The 22,082-nt window shown below is 33.2% G+C and overlaps 1 protein-coding gene across 1 annotated transcript in view; it reads right to left on the minus strand.

The window, feature by feature from the left end:
* Nucleotides 1-19,667, minus strand: part of LOC110098158 (mediator of RNA polymerase II transcription subunit 23) — a gene marked incomplete at its 5' end in the record, with an annotated part of 70,997 nt that extends 51,330 nt beyond the window's left edge. The window contains 2 exon segments of the mRNA XM_020824891.1: nucleotides 2,676-2,770; nucleotides 19,584-19,667. Of these exon segments, the coding sequence (XP_020680550.1) occupies nucleotides 2,676-2,770; nucleotides 19,584-19,667 (179 nt within the window).
* Nucleotides 19,668-22,082: the final 2,415 nt, after the last annotated feature.

Consider the following 22,082-nt stretch of genomic DNA (forward strand, 5'->3'; position numbering starts at 1 on the left):
AAAAAGGATATTAAGATTGATATACCTTACATTATACAATTAGATGATGCTATTGTGATAATTGTATATATAAGATAAGATATGATATGGTCCTTTCACATTCATGCTATGGTGCACAGACACGGACACGGTGACACGGATACAACACAACACGGACACGGGACACGTCAATTATTTAAAATATATGACACCGACACGAGTTGGACATGATATTATAGTTTTTATATTTTAAAAATAGTATATAAAAATTAAATAAGTATAATTTTAAAAATAATTTAGAAATAATAAGTCATTTAACTAGAATTTGTGCTTAAAATGATTAGTTTTAGGATGTTGATGCAGGCAACTAGATTAGAAAGAGCCAAGATAGGAGAACACCAGGACTAGTAGAACATGACTCGATTCAAGACTTAGAATACCAACATCCAAACAAACTTCAAGAACAAACGAAAGTCAAACAAACAAAACAAAATTAAAATAAAAAAATAACTACCCTCGGAACAACCGGCAAGCGGTTTCCTCACATGCAACGAAAAGTAGGCAATATAAAAAATGCTTAGGGGCTTGCAAACCAAGGGTCCACCACTGTTACAAGGTCCAATGTCCACCAAAACTCATCCGGCAAATGCTACCAAATCAGCCAACAAACTCCTCCAATAGCTCAAGAAGAAAGATACAAGTAGAGTGGAACTTGCGGAGAGAAGAAAGAGGTTAGAAGCCCAAGACGAAATAGTGGAGAGGAAGAAAGAAATGGAACAGACTCTCAAGCTTTTCCAAAGAAGAAGAAACCCTCTGGTTTTTTAAGAGAATTTGCTCAAATAATCAACAACCCTTTATGCTTCAAAACACCTCTAATTTATAAGAGAAAAGGGGGCAGCCAAACAGCCAATCCACCTCCAACCGAACCAATCAAGGGGAAATATAAGGCCAGCATTTAATCCAGAAACACCACCCGAACAGCCACACAGAAAACCGAAAAAAAGACAGCCAAGGGGGAAGGAACGGACGGCCAGGTGAACCGGGATGGATGGCCAGGGGAACCGGGACAGACAGCCAGGGATACTAGAACAAACAACCAAAAAGGGGGAAGGAACCAGCCACGGGAAGAAGAGCAAGGAGGAAAAAACCGAAGGGCCACAGAGAAGGGAAAAAGGCAATATTCCACTCCACTTAATGAGCTAAAACAGCAGCTCAAACATTAATGAGCTAGAACAAAGCAGCTCCCAAGAACACAGCCCAAAACCAAGCAGCCAAGCCCAACCCGAGAAGCATCCATCAGCCCAAAGACCAAAGAACCTAAATAGCTAGCACACCCAAAATTTGCTAAGCCCAAGCACTACCTACTCATGATCGTTAGATGCTTTCCATTATAGGGTAGCATAAAAATAAAAAATAAAACTATATCATTCAAATTAAAATAAAAAAAAAACTAAAACAAACTGAAATTTGCATGCATCAGATGTCGAGAGTCAGGCGTCGATGCCGTCTATCAGTCACTAAGTGAGGAAATGAAAATACCTTCACTGCCAAAGAGAAACGAAAATAAGAATATTTGACGAATGGGTATTAAGTGCGGACGTTGATTTGGTGTTGTGGATAGGAAATGAGAAATTTAATTTAAATCCTGCCAAATACAGTAAATTATATTTTAAAAAAATCATAAAAAATTTAAGATACACGTGTCAGACACACGTGTTCAATTTGTATTTAACATTTTTTTAATCGAACACATTTTCAGCGTGTCCGACACGTGTTGGAGGAGTGTCGGACGAGTGTCGTGTCGGACAATACACGCCTCTTTGAGGAGAACTGTCGGTGCATCATAGTATTCATGTTATTACTTTACAAGAGAATGCTCCAAATCCCTTTATATTTTCATCTCTTAATAAAATGAAATGTTCTATGAATTTGTATTGATTATTTTATAAGAAGTAACATACATATTAGTTCTCAATTTCTTTATATAATTATAGTTTAGAATTATGATTTACATGCTGAATTAAGTTATAAGCTACTATTATTATTTAATCAATATTTACATGACATGATCTTGAGGATTTAATGAGTAATAGAAGAGAGTTTAGGTACGCAAACGTTGAAGCTACAAATGAAACATATTTACATATTATAGATGTTGTACAAACAATAGTAGAGCTATTATTATTTTGGAATAAATAAATTTTATAATTTAATGGCTTTTTTAATGTCTTGTAAGTTATTATACGAGAATTACTGAACAATGGTTTTGACATTATTTAATGTTAGCAGATGCAGTTAAGAACTTTGTAAGACTGTATATTTCCATCTTGATATTCTAAGCTCCCATGCCGGATTTTGACACTACATTTTGTTTTGAACATGTCATCAATAATTGGCGTATATGGCCTTTGTCTTAAAAACTTTATTCAATCCCTCGCTTAGCAGATATGTACATTCTAGCATTAATGCTTGTTGATATATATGAAAACCAAAAATAAAGTCTACATTCATCACGTGATGCATAAATGTGATGAGATAGTAACCAAATGCGTTTATGAATTTCAATCTAAAACTTTGCATATAATTTTTATATGAATATCTTTTCCATCTATACCTCCATAAATCTGAGCATACTATGCAGACAAATTTACCAGATAAAAAGTTACAATATGATCTGATAAGAGTTTCACAGTTACCTGTACAATGGCAACAACCTATAGTTCAATATTTCAAGAAGCAATACGGAAACACCAGGCTTGCTCAAAATTGATGGGGATCTTTGGGTCAAAGTCTGCAAGATGTGATACCTATTAGCATAATATAGAGTAAACTATAAATATTTTACAATAGAAACAAAAAAAAAAAAGAAAAAAAAAATAGAAAATGGGTAAAGGAGAAAATAGTATCAATGCACGAGAAACAATAGCTAGTTCAACCTAATAAGTTCTTGACCATTAAACCTTTTCAATAAGCTCTTCAACGCGGAAGTAAATCTATTTATTATTTCATTAATATTTGAGTCATTTTATGAAATTTAGTCAATGAGGGATACTTCAGTAAATTTCATTAGATTTTCAGCAATTATTAACTGTTAGTTATTCCTTAATCACTATTAGTAAATGTATCTTAAGATATGTAAGACAATTTTATGATATAAGACATATTTTATGGATCAAAGGACCCTTCGAATATCTATTCTAGGATTTTAAAATTTGATCTGATGCGAGACTTAAAACCTTTCCACAATAGCATCTTCTTGATCGAGTGTAAGAGTTGCTTATCATTTTTTTTTTTCATTCTTTTCATTTACTTTATTATCTTTGCCAGTCCTTTCATGATTGTCCCGCATTAAACTGGAATCGGAATATTGTCTTTGATACCATTAAGATTTTATCCTTCTCCATAGCAAGTATTTCCTTAAAATTATTTTATTGTGAAATTTATTGTTCTTAAATGGTGAAATAAATGTTAATGTGAATAGTCAATTGGTGTCACATGAACAGTGCACACACTTCGATTACTTTTTTCCCCACTAGGCCTCTTCTTTATTATTCAAGGACCATCCACAAAACCTACCTAATCTTCACATAGTTATGATGCACCGATACAAACACGAGAACAAGAATACAATACGACATGGACATGGAACACATCTATTAATGAAAAAATTAGACATCAACACACATTGGATGCGAAACTCTAATATTATATATAATATTTTTAAAATGATATGATAATAATACAAATTAAATTAATATAAAATAAATTCATATAAAAAAATTATTTCAAGTGTTCATAAAATAAAATATATAACTAAATTTCTTAAATACCTAATCACAATCGAAGAAGAAATTGTCACATGATATATAAATTATTAGCTTGATGGCGAAAAAAATTGATTCTTTTGTAAAAAAAAATAAAAAATAAAAACTTATATGAAAAATCATAGGAAAATAGATGAATTAAATTTATTAATTTTATGTTTTAAAATAATATAAAAGAGAAGAGATATATTTTAAAGTTAAAACTTATAATTCAATACAAATGGCAAATGCATGTGTCCGTTATTATTTTTTATGGCATGTGCGACATACATCATGTCTGTGTCTAATACGACAAACTTCATAATTACACAATGCCGATGTCATAAATCCTATTCAAATTAAAGAATTAAAATTCCTAACAAACCTCCATATTATCTCCTAACATCTAGTTCATTTCTCTTAACAAACTTACAAAATTTAATTATATCAAAATCAATTTCAAACGAACATTATCCAATCCCACAAAATCTAAGTGAATGATACTAAACCCACTGTAAACTCAATTGAAGATGTTGAATATTTTTGTGTATATATTTTTCTAATGCAGATCTAGGATAAGATGCACTAAGTCAAGCACACAAGGTCATATTCTAAGTCACAAGATTCAAATTTAGAAGATTATTAGCCATTTTTACATTAAAATTGAAAATGCATGAAAGCAAAACAAACAATAATTAAACATTAATCTAATAGAAATCTAGGATCATAAAATAATTACATGTTTAACAAAAAAATTATAGGAAATAAAAAAAGCATAATGTACAACATTTGAAATATTCAATCACGCAAGCAAGCTAGTCTTCAAAGAAAAACAGCATAAATTCAAAGCAGAACATCAAAGAATTTGTTTTTAACATGCTTCAAGTATTTTATTTATAATCACAAATCTTTAAAGATCAGAACATATGATACGCTACCACATCCAGTCAAGAACATATAAAGAATCAAAGATCACGCAAAAAGCACTGAAATCTTGCAAATATAGGGTAATAACATTTATGCAAATCCTAGGTTGTCAAATAGCATTTCAACACAAGTAAACCCCTGTAAGAGAAAGCCTCCTGTGTAAATCAACTACAATAGTCGTCAAATCACAAGTTAATAAAGAACCTTACGTTATACACTAGAAATTGAGGTGCTGAAGTAAAAAGAAGCTGAAGTCATATGAAAAAGCCGAAGTTTCATACAGGGCAAATATGGAATTCCAAACAAGGCCCAATAGCACGCATCAAAGCAAAAATGAAGGCCAAAACCATGAATAAAGGGAAAAACCAACAGAGAAATTAGGGTGACAATGTTAATTGAAACTCAAAGCTAGCAGGAAACTCGCTCAATTTTTTAGTTGATTCAAAATTGTTTCAAGTGATTTAAAGTCAATCACAACTCGACAAGCAAAATTAGAATTTATTTCAAGTTAATATCACTATAGAAAGATGCATGCATCAATCAACGAAAATTTCCAGAGTTTCCCAAAAAAATTTTGCTGAAAATCTAAGAGAAATTTATGGTAGAATTTTCACAAGAAATTCTACTCAATTCAAACAATGGAGATTTCAATGGGAATTTTGACAGTAACATGTTATATCACCAACCTTCCTAAATCCCCTCTCCTTATTTCCATTATTTTCTTTGCTTCAGCAACTACCTCTCTCTTGTTTCCTTCAACTCCGCCGCCCTTCTTTTGCTCCAATTCTGCCCAACTTGTAAAACCAGATTAAAATTTTTTTTGAACCAACAATATCAGATCAAAAGAACCCAAGGTGCTATTTTTATCTCATATTGAGACGCGAAGGGGTTGTAGTTGATCGAGCACGGAAGATTGCGGAAAAAAGATGAGCACAACAGAAAGACAAGCACAACAAAGAAGGAGATGGGGAGAGAGAAGGTGAGAGATCTAGAAATAGAGAGAGGACTAAAATAGCTACAAGCGAGCGGATGGCCAAGGGATTTCATGAGTCATCCGTATGTGCATCTAAGGGGGGAGCTAGGGATACTTTCTCTTTCTGCAAGCTAAAAGGTGAGGTTTAGCCTAGATTTTATTTCTAAATCAATAAATCCTGTAGAAATTTGTTAAATTCCTATATGATTTTAATTAAGCCGATTACATGAGGAAGAGATTGTTAGAACATAATAATGTGAAGGAGATCGAGAGCAGTCTCTCAAGTATACTCAGCACAAGATAAGGTAAGCCTAACCCAAAATTTGTATTTAATTAAACAGATAAACCCCAATTTTTGTTTTAAAAATATTAAAAATATTTTGTTTGAACTGGGGGAGTTGGATGTAGGCGATGACTTAGACATTGATTTCAAACAGAAAAAAATGAATTGAGGTATAGGTGATGTATTATTATTTTTTTCTCTAGATATGAAATAAAAAAGATCAATTTAGGATATTTATTATTTCATAATTATAAACCCTAGATTAATGTTCTAATAAAAAAGAAATTCTATCAGAATTTTAGAGCATAGGAAAAGAATATATCAAGAGGAGAAGATTGATGACTATGAAAAAGCTGAAGAATATTTAAGGTATGAAAAAATTGAAAAATTTTAAGAATGTTATCTGAGGAAATTGAAAAGCAAAGAATCATTTTATTATATATTTCATTCCCTAGGTATAATTTTAAAAGAGACATTTCAGGGAATTGTGGTGGAACAGAAAAATTGATCAAGAATATGGAGATTTGGGTGTTCTATAAAAGATGAAGGAAAAATAACAAGGTATGTGAATAAAACATAAATTAGAAAATTTATTTGATGAAATTGAAAAGCAATATAGTGCCCACATTATGTTAACACTTGATTGGTAAAAAACGTTTTAGGCTGCTCGGTGTAAAGGATAATACTTTGAGAGAAGAAAGAAGCGAATTCACAAATTTTGAATAATTGAGGCGACAAACTAAAGGATTCTACGTCTAAAGATCAATCCATAAACTAACAACTAAAGTGGTTAATTACATTTTATTTTATAGCAAATTTATAATTCTTATCATATGCTTGATGCATTGATTGACATGTTTATCTATATGCTCCTTTAAAAGATGTTACGAATATAACTTGTTAATTAATGATTGAAATAACCTTTCTTTACACAAATATTGTGTATTAATAACTATTATAATAAATGCATCTGTTTCAATCACATGCATTGTCAATATATATCTGTATATATGATGGATAAAATGATATTAAAAGAAAAATGTATGCCCATGATAAATAAAGGAATTCACCCCCTAAAAGTACTAGCTGAGAACATGATGTACTTGCACGCATAAAATGAAAAAAGTTTGGACATGGAACAAGTTCTACCTTAATCGGTGCAATTTTTAGATCATGCACTTGAGATATGTTTTATTAAAAGATATGACAGGATGAATTCATTATAAAAGATCATGCTTAACAAAATGATATTGTTTGTGCTTATATGAGTAGTATGCCTATTTAAATTTTTTAATTGAAATATTTATTTATAATGACTTTGCATATTTTTTGGGATTTTTACATACATAACACTTGAAAGTACTGAAAATACATATCAAACACCTAAAATAATATGTTTACTTATATACCACCTATTTCTCATACTTATTTCTATTCTAACACTCTGTTAGGTGTCCGTCTAAAAAAGCATCAAAAATTTTTTCGCTTGCCTCAAGTCGCGCGAGGGAAACATACCGGGCAGCTCGTTTGTCGCTCAGTCGGCGCTCGTTCGCCTCTCGTTCGCAGCACGATCGCCGCTCATTCGCCGCTCGGTCGCCGCTCGTTTGCCGGTCGGTAGCCGCTCAAACGCTTTCGCAGGCGTTGGCTTTCCTCCGCTCAAATCTGTAAGAAATCTTCTCCATTGCATCTGAAGAAATTTTCCGCTCGGTCGCCTCTGCTTCCCTTAAGGTTTTTTTTTTAAATTCTGTCAGGTTTTCAAAATCTTTGAGTTCTGTTTGAGTTGTTTTTTCCGAAATTTCTTACAGATCCAAATTTTTCCACTTCCTACAGATTTGCTGGTTCAAAATTTTTTGCAAGAAAAGTTACAGATTTAATTTCCAAAATTCCTTACAGATTTGCTGGTAGAAAATTTGCTGTTTGAAAATTTCTTACCGATTTGCTGGTCAGAGATTGATCTTCTTACTGGTTTATTCCATTTCTTACAAATTTTTTTTTTATGTCAGAAAAAATGAGTTACAGCTCTTCAGCGATGCCGATTAGAAACACAAGTAATCGAATTTATTGTCATTGCAATATGCAATGTGTAGTATACACGTCACACAAGTCGCATAGTGAAGGAAGAAAATTCTACAGATGCTCCCGGAACCGATCAGAAGACGATTGCAACTTCTTCCGTTGGTGTGATGAAGTAAATGATTTGCCGTATGATTCAGACTTGCGATGTGCTGAAGAACTTGCCAAAACAAGTCTATCACATATATTGTCATTGAGAGATGAAATTTTGAAGATAAAAAAACTATTGGTTATAATCCTAAGTTTAGTTGTTGCTATCGCTATGAAAAATTTGTTTAGCAGCTGATTTTGTAATTGTTGGTTAGGACTCAATCTTTAGGATGTAACTATGACTATGAAATGTAATATTATTTAGCTTCTACATCAGTGTTTACTCAATATTGCTCTTGGTATATCTTTTGGTTTGTATAAGCTTTGGAATTCCGAGATGCAAAATCTGCTACAGGTTAATTCAGTCTGTTGATGCAAAATGTGCTACAGGTTTAATAAAATTCAGTCCGTTGCAGCAAAATCTGCTACAGGTTTAGTAAAATTCAGTGCGTTGCAGCAAAATCGGCTACAGGTGTTTACTTCTCCATTGCAGCAAAATTCGGATTTTGTTTAATGCAGCAAAATTCATTGTAAAATTCCTTACATCAAAATCTGTTACAGCAAAATCCCTTACAGCAAAATCCCTTACATCAAAATCTTTTACAACAAAATTTAAACATAAATAGTAACAAGAAAATCTGTTCTGCTTGACTAATTCTATGTCCAAAATTCAATCAAAATTTGGTAACACCAACACAAAAATAGTAACAGGTTTTGATGTTATGGCATATATTAGACTGAGTCCAAATTAAGTGGCATCTGTTTGACTATTTGTATGTCCAAAGAAAGCAGGCCGAACATTCTCGTCATCCAAACTTAAAGGTTCCTTGCAAGTACTTCTATGGTGACCCCATGAATTGCATCTACCACATTTATGGTTAGTTTTTGATTTCTTTGCTCCTTCTAGGAAATTTTTTATTCTTCTCTTCTTCGGTCTGCCCTAATATACTCCGCACATGGAACAAGAGGGTTCTTCCAAGAATTAGAATTTAACTTCCGCTGAGAACGTTGTTCCATCAACATTCCTCTTATAATGTCGATCAAATCAACAACCGGCTTGCTCCTTGCCTCCTCTATCCAGGAATTGAAGGATTCAGCCATGTTATTTGTGTTGTAGTGATTTTTAATAGCCTTCGAGAAAGTGGCTTTAGACCACTTGCATGTTAAAGATGTTAGGTATGAATGGACTTGTGGGCTAATGAGCAATAATTGTTCTAACTTTGCATCAAACTCATGTATGTTGTAGCAATTTGCAGCAGACCAAACCAACTTCTGTAAAATTTGACCATCATCACAACGAAAATGCTTTTTTATATTTTTCCAAAGGTGCCTCATACATACTCTGTGCTCGGCATTAGGGAATACTAGCTTAATTGCTTCTCCAAGCCCTTTCTCCATATCGGATATGAATGCTACATGCTCTATGTCAACATTAAATGCTGTGGCCAAATTAATCATAAACCACTCCCAACTTTTCTTTGATTCGGACTCCGCAACGGCGAATGCAATAGTGAAGAGACCATTATTCCCATCCAAACAATTTGCAGAAAGCAGTACACCCAAATATTTAGATTTGAGATGACAAGCATCAATGCCAATTAAAAATCTGCAGCCGGCTAGGAATCCATCAATGCAAACCTTGAAACTTACAAAGAACCTCTTGAATGAATGATTTCTATTGTCACATTCAAATATTATATGTGAGCCAGGATTCCTATTCATTAATTCCAACCTTAGTGCTGGCACCCAATTGTAGTTCTCATCTATTGAACCAAACATTTGGTCTCTAGCTAATTCCCTAGACCGCCATATTTTCATGTATGGTAAACATAAACCAAAACTTGTTTCCAAGTTATTACTAATATCCTTTGGTGCAATATCTGGGTTTCTTTTCACAAGGTCCTTGATTTCTTGAGCAATCCAGCTTGTACTAGCTTGCTTGTTCCCCGCTCTGTTAACCCCTGGGCATAAATGTGTTGAATTTATTTTTCTAACTTCAAATGAAATACCATCTGAACAAACTGAGGCACGTATTCTCCATGGACAACCTCGATGTGTGCATATAGCAATAACTCTAGATTTGTCACTTGCTTGAATTTTGATAGCATAATTCTGTAAAATTGCATTGGTACGAATAGCTTGTTTGAAACTTGATGCATCTTCAAAACGCGAACCAACACATAAGGAATTGTTCTCTTCAACTTGAGCTGCAAAGGAACCTTCACACAAGCCATCAACTATTATGTCATTGTTTGACCTTATATTCACACTAAAGTTCTGCATATCACTGCACTGAGTGTTATCTATAAAACCCATATATTCTTCATGATCTTTAACTACAATCACCACCTCTATTCTATTGCTATCACATGAACTTGTAAGCATTTCCATTACGTCGTTATCATTCAAAATCGGCATGTATATTTTTGGCGATGTTCCATTAACATGATAATGCAGTTCGTATGCATGACCCCGAATCCATGTGCAAAGTGCTTCAGTACGTTCTTTCAACAAAAATAAATTAATATCACATCTCTTAAATTTCAAAGTTTTCTGACTTCCACCAACATATTTTATCCTGCTTTGTCCTTTCACCGTATTCCAATATCCTCCATATTTGAAGACAACATAGCACAAATCATTGCAGTCCATATCTATAAAAACACTGATTAGTAAATTTAAAATTAATTAAGTTCTATTTCGGTTTAGTGATATTTTATTTCAGTAACTTGAGATTTAAATAATAAGTTCTGTAACAAACTATTAGAGCATAAATATTTGAATGTGACAATAGAAATAAGAGATTATGGCACAAGTTCTGTACTAGAGCCGTGAGATTTTATTTAAGGGAAACAAGAGATTTAAATAACTTGCGTTTCCGGATTATGGCACAATCTCAATTCCAGAAAACTAAGGACAACGCAAGGATTGAATCATTGAAGTATCCAGTTCGTCAGTTCCGAAACCTCTTGTTTAAATAACTTGGCTCTCGCAGAAATCGAAAGATTACCGGAGAAAGCTGCTTGAGAATGACCGGCGTCGGCCTTCACAAATCAAACGATGAGCGGAGACGGCGTGCAGAAATCGAAGGAATGCTTGGAGAGCGGAGACGGCGTGGGCATGGAGAAATCGACGAGGATCGGGACGATTCCCGCGCAAATGACACGCTCGGGTAGACGGAGGTAACGGGAGTGGTATTTTAGGTTATCTATTAATGTTTTGGGTGACTGAACAGTAAATATGAAAGTTAGAGTGTTAGATGTGTAAATAAGCTAGTTTCAAGTGTTATGCAAGTAAAAATCCCTATTTTTTTTTTATTCTTGAAATTGTTATATTATAGAATTTTAATTAACCGCCGAGTTGCTATGAAACTCAATTTATTAAAAAATTTAATGTTTTAGAAGAGACACATCAAAATTAAATGAGTGATAGAGAAGAATTTGTGCACTAAAGAAGATGAGCTATTTTTGTTAACTAAACTTTAGAAGTTTTAAATTAAAATTATTTTAAAAAATAACAATAAAAAAGATTATGTGAGGATGTATGTTTGTAATGGATTTAAAAATACGTGGAGTTGATGGTGATTTTTATCAGTAAAAGTTGATTTGTGATATTGAACTAATGATTAGCTTACAAAATGTTGAGGGTGATTACAAAGAGGTCAATGGATTCGCTGAAAAGAAATAGAAGATGATGAATACAATACAATGAACAAATTTTAGACAATTGATAGACACAAATGAGAAAACAATTGATTTGTAATGTGTTGTAACTAGCTCAAACATGTAATTAGTTACATTTAATTTTAATGTTTTTATTATGGCCTCGCCATTATGCAATATTATAATATAAATTGATCATTTTTAAACTTTCATTGCAAATGATATTTGGTGATGGGGATGAACCTCCTCATAGGTCAATCTCATGTATTTTTCATAAGAGGAAGAAGACCGTTGTAGATCCTCTTAAGCACACACCACTACGCCCATTGATATCACCATTACTGCCACCCATACCATACCAGCAAGACCGAGTTTAGCATACCACTCTCTAAATCTCGTACATACCACATTATAAGGTTCACATTCCTCTTTGCCGCCGCCGCCATCATATACCACTCCATCTACCTACTACCATCCATCATACACATAGCCAAGCCACTACACCTCAAACACCACCTTATTATGTTTCGTTGTCCACCTCCGCTAACCCCACCCTCAACCCTCCCAAAATCCATATTAGTGTCCACCTAACTAGCATACATTAAGTGATGGATCCAAATATCATCGAATGCACAGGAGTATCACATACACATTGATATACATTGACCCTAAAGAGGAGACGTAAGTATTTTATGTTGTCTTTGAAAAATGTAACATATACCTTATTTCTACTAATATACATATTATGTAGGTGTAATCCTTCTAAACAACTCATAAAATTAGATCATCCTAAGTTGCAAATTTGATGCCCCTTATGTGATGTGAAAATAAGTTCCTATAGAAGTTCACAATATGTGTTTACTGAATTTAACGGATTGATTTTTTTTTTTCTAAACAGTCAAATCAAAATCACTATTACTTTATCACACTAACATTTTTTTTCCTATTTTACAAAGATTTTTACTAGCTGTAGCAAAATTATAACATGATTTGAAGAAATTTTGAGCAACGAGGCTCAACTTAATCAGGGGATATGCTCACCAACATCCACAGGTCTAACAAGAGGCTTATGTGGATTGGGGAGGAACTCTAAGAAGATTAATGCGTAACTTGGAGAAACATTAGTTATTATTGGAAAAGTATAATAAAGAAAACGGTCTAATAACTGTGGAGGCAAGGGCAACTTTTTTCATACTAGTAACTCTACAAATTGAGCATAGGAGGAAAACGGCTAGAGATAATCAATGACCTAACACAAACCCATTGAAAAATGCAGATACGGGTTGAGCTGATTAAATTTCGGGTAAAAAATTTTAACTCAATTAAATTTTGGGTCAGCCTGAGTTGAAAACTCAAAATTGACCTAATTACTATTCATGTTTGTGTTAATTGTGCCTTGTCGATCCAAAACATTGCATAATCCATATAATAAGCGGGTTATATGGGTTGGGTTTAGGTTAGGAGGGTTTGTCAAGACAAGTTAGATTCGAGTCAAATAGATTGAGTTTGATCAACTTTGAATCAAACTCGAAACCAACCTGTCAACCCAAATTGATATCCCTAAGGCCGACAAGTGCAAATTCAAATATATGATACATTTTAAAGGTACTTTTCCAAAAGATACAATAGCAACAATAACATCAAATCTTTATATTACTACGTGGGTCAACTACATAATCCTTTTTCTCCATTGTGTTATGTTAAGAGTCAAATTTTCATTTAAATCTAAAACTTTTCTAGAAGATGTTAGAAAGAAATCCCATTAAGATAGAGCTGCAGCACACACCCATTAAAGTTGGCAAGACAAATGGTGGGTCAATAAGAGATCACAACATGCTTATATAATTATAAAAAAAATCATGATCATTATGTTAATTATTTAAATTTATATGAATGCCAGTAATATTAATCTCCCAATAGGATGAGTACATGTGCCTAAGGATGTATAATTTTAACATTTGCAGGAATGAGGTCTTCAAGTGAATCATCTCAATAATCCGATTTTGAACTATGGAATCACACAATAAGAGAAAAGAGGAAAGGAAGAATTTTGGAATTAGGCTCATAGGGCATAATCCTTTGCTCGGCAATGCAAGAGATGAGATACAAGAAATGGTATGGCAATAGGTCGCTGCAAAAACTAAATATGAGAATGAGAGTATAAATAAGAAACAGCAAAAATGAAAGCTATGCAGCAAGAACAACAGAAGAGTCAAACAAGTAGCATAAAATGGAAATGAAGAGATAAGGGAAGATAGTGAGTAAGAGTGAAAGAGATATCAGACAAATATTTTATTTTTAAACTTTTTAATGTTTAACTTTACGTTATGCCCAATGTTTAAAATGAAATATTTGGTTGAATCAAATTTGCTCCATTGTTTTGTCGTTTAGCTATTTAAATGAAACATATTTGCATGATGTGTTGTGGTGTCGATGTAAAATGCTTGTAGTGTAATACGGGTTATTAAACTATCAAAGGAGGTGTCAATCAAATTTAAAAAAAAACAAAAAAACAAACAAATCTAACAATTTTCTCTCCAAAAAACTGCTAGAACCTCGATACAATAAAAATAACAAAACATTTGTTGAAAACTTTTGTAGGTAATTCAACTGGTGAATGCACCAGCAGATAGCTATCGTTTTTTAAGGCAAGAGTTCCACTGGATTTTTTGCTGGAACCAAAATTCTCATTGGATTTTCGAGCATTAATAAGCATTTCATATGGAACTTTTTCTGCTTGACGAAAATTTATCGCAAAAACATAAATTTTCAATGGATTTTTAAATTTTTCCTATTGAAAGAACCATTATTTTCTTGTATTATTTCAAGTTAAAAGGTGGCTTGCTCAAAATTTATTCAAGAAGATATGAAAAATAGTAATGAAAATAAATTGTGTATTATCTACTAAGTGTCATGCTTTGATATCCAAAAAAGTAACCAATTTTAAAGTTTCTCTTTTGTCATTTATCTACTTTCCTTATAATTATTTCTTTTCTTTTAGTCATCAATTTAATTAGATGGCTATTGATGCTTCTTTACCCATACATAAAACATAGCCTCAGTTGTAAATATAATCTTCTGTGATGGAAGTTTTCCTCGTTGCTCTTAGTTGATTGGTCTTCTATCTTTCATCCTTTCACAACCTCAAGCATCCCTTGGCCTTAATCATCTATTCTCCCTCTCTTCTCCTCTTCTAAGTCATTGATCTACCATCATCGAGCAACTTACTCTTTAAGGTCTGCAATTCCATGAAGTCATCAATTTCATCTAGTCTCTCACAACATTGTTGACCCCATCAACCCTCTTTCATTCATTGAAACAAACTTCTTACTAAGAAATAAATAATTATATAATCATGCATAATTGCCCTAATATAATCGTTCCAAAATCAGCCAAATAAATATGGAAGGAGATCGGCATGATCCAAGTGAGCCTCCCACGGATTCCTATCCTGGCAGTGGGATCAAGTGTTAAGGGACGGTAGGAATTTAACAAAGATAGATGTGATCAAGGTGGCCTCCCACGGATTACCATCCTGGCCGTGGGACCAAGTGTCAAGGGATGATTGGATTTAACAGTAGTCTTAGTGTGAAACTCCTTAAGTAAAATAAAGCTAACTCTTAAACATCGAGGCGCTTTTTGGTGTAATGGCTGGCATTTCTGTAAAAAACTTTGCAGTTAAGCGTACTCATCCCAGATCATTTCTGAGATAGGTGACATACTAGGAAGTTACACTAACAGGACAAAACCGTGAGGCTCTTAGGCCAAAGCGGATAATATCTCGATAGTTAAGAGTTTGAGCTATTACAAATGGTATCAAAGCAATACACTAGTCGGAAGATAGGAGCTAAGTGTCATACAAGACAAAGTGCTACTCAATGGGAGTCATCTCTTATACCCTGTATGTGACAAAGTGCTACATGATGGGAGCCACCACTTATACTTATAGGGGCCACCTCTAGAGTCCTATCTGCTTGGTGGATGATTATGGGATACAGATGCTGACGAGGACATTAGTTACTTAAGTGGGGGAGATTGTGAAATCCCTTAAGTAAAAGAAAGCTAACTCTTAAACATTGAGGTGCCTTTTGGGAACCTCCGCAGTTAAGCGTACTCATATTAGAGCAATTCTGGGAAGAGTGACCTACTGGAAAGTTACACCAACATGACAAAATTGTGAGGCTCTTAGGCCAAAGCAGACAATATCTCGATAGTTAAGAGTTTGTGCTATTACACATAGCCCAATTTGTGTAGATTGTTTCTATGACCAGAACTTGAGGCCTCTAGATTATAATAAAAGCAACTTTGTACTACCTAGGTTCAATCTCTCTACTTCCCCCTCTTTTTATATAAGAGAAAAGGTCCAAAATTGTTCCTCGACTCTTTAGGAGAGACCAAAATAGTCCCCGACTATTTTGAGGGACCAATTTGATCCCTCAACTCTTTAAAATATGATCATTTTATTCCTAACATCCAAATTAATGGATGCTGGACTTACTAATATTAAAAAATAGGGGTATTTTAATATTTTTTAACTAAACTATTTATTAGATACACTTTTTGACTAATTCTAATTTTTTTAAAAAAAATTATTAATAGTTTGTTTAATAAGAGAAATTATTAATATTTTTAATTATAATTTTAAAAATTTTAGTCATATATTAATTATTTAACTTAACTAATAATATCATAGGGATATTAACTAGCTTAATTATCTAATTACTATTATAAATATTAATAACTTAAATAATTATATAACTACTATTATTATTTTGATTATTAATTATCTAATTATATAATTAATTTTTAAATTTATTAATTTATATTAATTAAATTACATAAATTAATTCCTAAACGATTTGCTACTCTTTCTTCTCTTTCACGTTATTCATTGTTGTTAGACAAGATAGGGTTTTGAATGAGTCGTTAAAGCCTTTCTTCGCCTCTTTCGACGACGTTCCTTCCCGTCGAATTGGAATTTGCAAAAGTTTGCCGACATAGCAATAGGAGGGTTTTGAACGAGTCACTTACGCCCCCTTCGAAGAATTATCATTAAACTTTCATTGAGATTTTCATATCATTAACATCAAAAGCACCCATTCCTCGTGAAAAAAAAATGTTAAAACTAGCAACACACAATTTTAACAATTTTTAAAATCATTAAATCATCAATTGTTTCCAAATGCATGTCTTTGTTTACTTGAGAATAAACTTTTTATTTTCAATGTGTAGAGTTTTTAAAATGGCCTGAAAAAATAAATAAGAGTTGTTGATAATTTTTTAAAAGTATTTAAAGGTTTTGATGGTAAAATATGTAGGAAAAACTAAATAAGTGGGCTCCTATATGTTGCCAGATCATCCTTAACTTTTCACATGCTTCATGAGTAGATAAATTACCAAGAAACTGCCGCTCAATATATAAGTACTTTTTATGTGGTAAGCACAAAAAATAAATTTAAAGAAGAATAATGATTTCCTTAAAATAAAAATCCAAATCTCTCTCAATATACACATATAGAAAGAAATGAATTTCTCCTCCTAATTTTATTATTTTATCTACTGCATTACACAATCTCCAAACTCAATATTATCCTACAGATTGTGATCTACAGCATGAATATCATTTGTGAATCAAGTTTAATTAATTTTGATAATCATTTAAGCATTCATTCAGCATGTGGAAATGAGCATGATTGCACAACATATAAAGGCCATCTTAAAAGTCAAGTTTTAACCATGTATTTCACCAATTAAAACCGCCTAATATTTAAGTATCAGCACGAGCTCATGTATTTAATCCCAACCATTTTGAAGTCTCTACATTTCAAAAAGCACATTTTTCTTCTCAAATAATTGTAGTCATCCATTGAGAATATTCTGATCCACTCTATTGATGATCAAACAATCTTTAAAAGTCTTGAAAACTTTTGTGCCGCTAGTTTTCAAGATGTTAAAGAGAATGAACGATTTTGATTTTGCATTTGAAAGTCATAAAATCAAAATCTAATTGGATAAAAAAATAAGATTCTCCACCTAGGTGGAAAAAATTCCATTCCATTCCATTCCATCATGGAAGTAGTAGCATGCATTAGATAAAGAACTTCTGAGATTATTTGATGATCAGTAAAACATCAAATTTTCACAATCGTTGGAGAAGACAAATGCAATTTTAAATTGTTGAGATTTTTAAATAGCTGAATCAAATACATGCAATAATGATAATATCTTGCATGTATTGGACAATTTTAACAGATAAAATGCATGGCTTCTATATGTTATCTCGATCATTCATGTATTTTCACATACTTGATGAATAGTTAAATTATTTTGTAAATTGATGAAACACAATCCAAATGTAATTTTTATGTTTTAGATCTCATCAATAATGTGATCACAAGTTTGAAGATTATAAAAAGTGGTAGATACAAAATTTACACTGAAATGAAAATATTTATTCTCCTTCTAGGATTACAAAATTACCTACACACTACACACCCTCGTTTGCCTCATGCCAATTATTTGGAGTTGGCATTATGAATATTTTTGTCCATCCACATATGTTGGGTGTTGCATGTGAAGTTGAGTTTGTAGAAACTTCTAGCTAATAGCTTCTAGAGAAGTTACCTAAAGTCTTTTCGTATCAATTATATAATAACTTATTAGCGTATTTATAACCTTCTTCATAACACCAAAAGAACCTAAGTCAAGCTTCAGCAATTACATGCTTAATATGTGTTATTCCAACAGCTTAAAAAAAAATCATTTTGTAGGGCATCCGTCTAAGATTTATCATAAATACATCTTAAATTCTTATTTCTACCACTCTAGACTTAGTTCTTACCACATTTTTGGTTTTTCAAAGCTTAAATTCAAACGAAAAAGCTAATCTTCTCCTCATGGGAGAACAATTACAATACTTAAATATGTATGTTGTGTATTTAGCTTTTTTAATACAAAGTCACAACATAGATCATTGAAGCTTGGATTATGTCAAGGGTTATGTGATCATATCCCAAAGAGTTGGGGGGTTCTCTGCCTTCTAGACCAAGTTAATGATGATATAAATGCCAACCGGGTCCTAAAACTTGAAACCTATGTTTCCACTAATTTTTATCCTTGACTTCCATCAAGATTTTCATAAACAAATTTCATTGATGCAATAAGTCTCAAGATTACAGCCACATTTTTGTACTCATAAACATCAAAGCTAGCGATTACAATTTTCCTTCAACCTTAATTAAATTAAGGTTTCATTAAATTGTTAGAGTTCAAGTACTGCCAAACAGAAATACTAGGTCAAACTAGCCAACTTAGACCATTAACAGCAGTACTTAAGTAAACTTCAATTGTAAATAATCAAACACTACATATTTTTTTGTGTCCAATTCCTTATCACAACAACAATCGCAATCTGAAATAGAATTTAACACATTAAAAAAAAGAACAAAAGGTAAAACCATTGGAACAAAGATCAAGCAAGCATTGCCTGGAAATAACACCAGCATTAAACACTTAAAGAGCTTTAAAACAGTGAGTATTAGAAATTTCAGCAAGGTATATACCTCATTAAGAACAATAAAGCGGAAAATAGTTTCAGGAATGAATAGAAGAGGATAATTAAAGCCAACCCAAATTAATTGGAATAATTCTAATGTTGATGAAGATGATTACTTTAGTAAATAGTTCCATTTGAAATAAGAGTAGGAATACACAATTTGAGTATGTGCACTCAAAGCTAAAAGCATATAGCAAAACAATAATGAGCAAATAAGTAAAAAATCATCAAAAGTTACCGTGAAATGAGGACGGAATAATGAGTGAGGATCAATCAACAGCAATCTAACATATGTCTCCACCATAGCAATGCTAGGAATGACCTGTATGGTAATGCAGAATAATGTCTTACTGCTCCAATGGGTAATTTTCCAAACATGAAATTGTATGTTCATAAGATAAGTTCGTCAAAATATCTTCAAATTCCCACCATTATAAGAATAATCCAGAAGAACAAAACAATAATGCAAACAACATTTTGTTTATCGGAGTGTCATTGCACTAGTTATTTTATCATTCTTCTGCATTGGTTGTATCAAGAAGTTCCCATTCTGACAAACCATTAATCTTTCCTATTCAATGGTAGCATCATAAATTCTAACACAAATTGGGTATGAAAAATCTACGGCTCCTCTCAAAATCTCTATCTTGGGCTGGATCATATATCAGAGGAAGATACTCAACAAAATTCTTTCTTATAAAATGGGTGTTGTCACTACTGTTAATTTCAGTGTGCGCAAAGTTCAACTTGAACAAAATTACAATGCTTTCTTCAGCTATCCAATCATTTCTAGCCTTTAGGATAGACTCTACAACACTTTTGGACTAATTAATACCATTAGCTGCATCAGAAAAGGTTTTCCCTCTTGGAGAAGCACAGTTATCAAAGGGAAATCTGATATTCTGATTGAATGGTAAAAATCCTAAATGCTTTAAATAAAACTAGAAATGTGAAGTTCTTTTGGTATAACATTATTTATTTAGCATAGTTCTGGTGCAAGGATTTATAAGGGAAGAAGGCATAAAAAATCAACAAACTGATTGAGGAATTCAACTTCCCTAACACTCCCAAGGAATTATTTATAAGATTTATCTAACTTTTGTATTTTTCTTAGGATTTATCTCTTTGCTTCGATCATATGATGCTTTCTTCTTTTTTGTAATTAACCTTATTTGTATCTCTTGATCATCTTCTTTTCCTTTGAAGACGAGGGTTCCTGTACCCAGTTTTTACAATAAAAAAGGCACTCTGTTTATGGTAACAATATAACTTAACATATTTAAGAATTTGAGTATCCTATGTCGTAAAAGCTAAAACATACTACAACTACTACATTCATTTCTGTTTTATTCCTGCGAACTGATAGGAAACACTTGTAGATCTCAAGTATTTCCTATCGATCTTAGGAAAACAGCGAGAATTCTCCATAAAAATCCACACAAAACCAGAAAAACAATATAAATTTATATTATTCGATGAAATAGAAATGGAAAATAGCAAGATACAATTGATCCTCTATTCGAGAGGAGGATCCTTCAAACCCAGGAAAACAATATAAATTCATATTATTTGATGAAATAGAAACGGAAAATAGCAAGATACAATTGATCCTCTATTCGAGAGGAGGATCGTTCTCTCCCAATCTCTAGACGCCGCTAGAGCCCAAAAGAAATCAAAGTGATATCAAATTTTAGCCAAATTCAAGATGCCCTAACCCTAGGAAAACAAACTATTTAATGCATACAAATCAAAAGGAAATCCCTAAAAATACCCTACATTCAATTTCCCTCCTAAACTTCCTTCAAAATCCTTCCTAAATGGCTCTGTAGAGAGCGGGCGATCGAATCCAATGTATCGGAGGCGGACGAGTTCCGCCTCATGTCTCCGTGAGTCGGTCCCGTATGGACCGGCTAGACCGGTCTAACAATACTCCCCTCCCAAAGATCCACCTTGTCCTCAAGGAGGAGATATGCTCGTGTTCCCGTGGAGGTGGTCATCCTTGAGGTGGCTGAAAAACCTTATCAAATTGTTGAATCAAGGGCTGCACTGAAAGAAAAACATCTCCTCCCTCATCTATCTTGATCACATCCAGCTTATGTAGTCCCACCAGATAATCTTCCCCCACCTCTTTTATGTTCCTAACCATGGTATTAAGTGATACCATGGCTTTAGATAGCCCTGCATCTCCCCTTATAACCACCTTTCTCCCATCCACCATTAATTCCATCATGAGTGCTCCCCAATTGTCCTTCGTTTCTTCCAATATTTGCAACCACTTCATCCTCAGGATGACATCAGTACTTCCTAACACTAGTGGGAGAAAATCCTCCCTTACTTGAATCCCCTGGATGGTTAACATCACTCCTCTACAGATCCCCTGGCCTTTCTCCACTTTCCCTGTACCCATCATCACCCCATAATAACGGATGTCAACTAATTTCACCCCCAATTGGTTGACGACCTGAGTGGAAATGAAATTATGGGTAGCCCCACTGTCAATCAATACTACCACCTCCATGCATGTTATTTCCCCCTTCACCTTCATCATATGATTCAAAGTGAATCCTACTACTCAATTCAGGGAGACCTTTGCCACATCAAGATGCAGCTTGTCATCCATCTCTCTCTCACCTCCCTCCTCAGATTCATCATCATCACGAACGATGAGAACTTGAAGAATTTGATCCCTTACACATGTGCCATGGAATATACTTCTCATCACACCGGAAACATAACC

This window comes from Dendrobium catenatum, unplaced genomic scaffold, assembly GCF_001605985.2.
Source record: "Dendrobium catenatum unplaced genomic scaffold, ASM160598v2 fragScaff_scaffold_1238, whole genome shotgun sequence".
In the NCBI taxonomy this organism is placed as follows: domain Eukaryota; kingdom Viridiplantae; phylum Streptophyta; class Magnoliopsida; order Asparagales; family Orchidaceae; genus Dendrobium; species Dendrobium catenatum.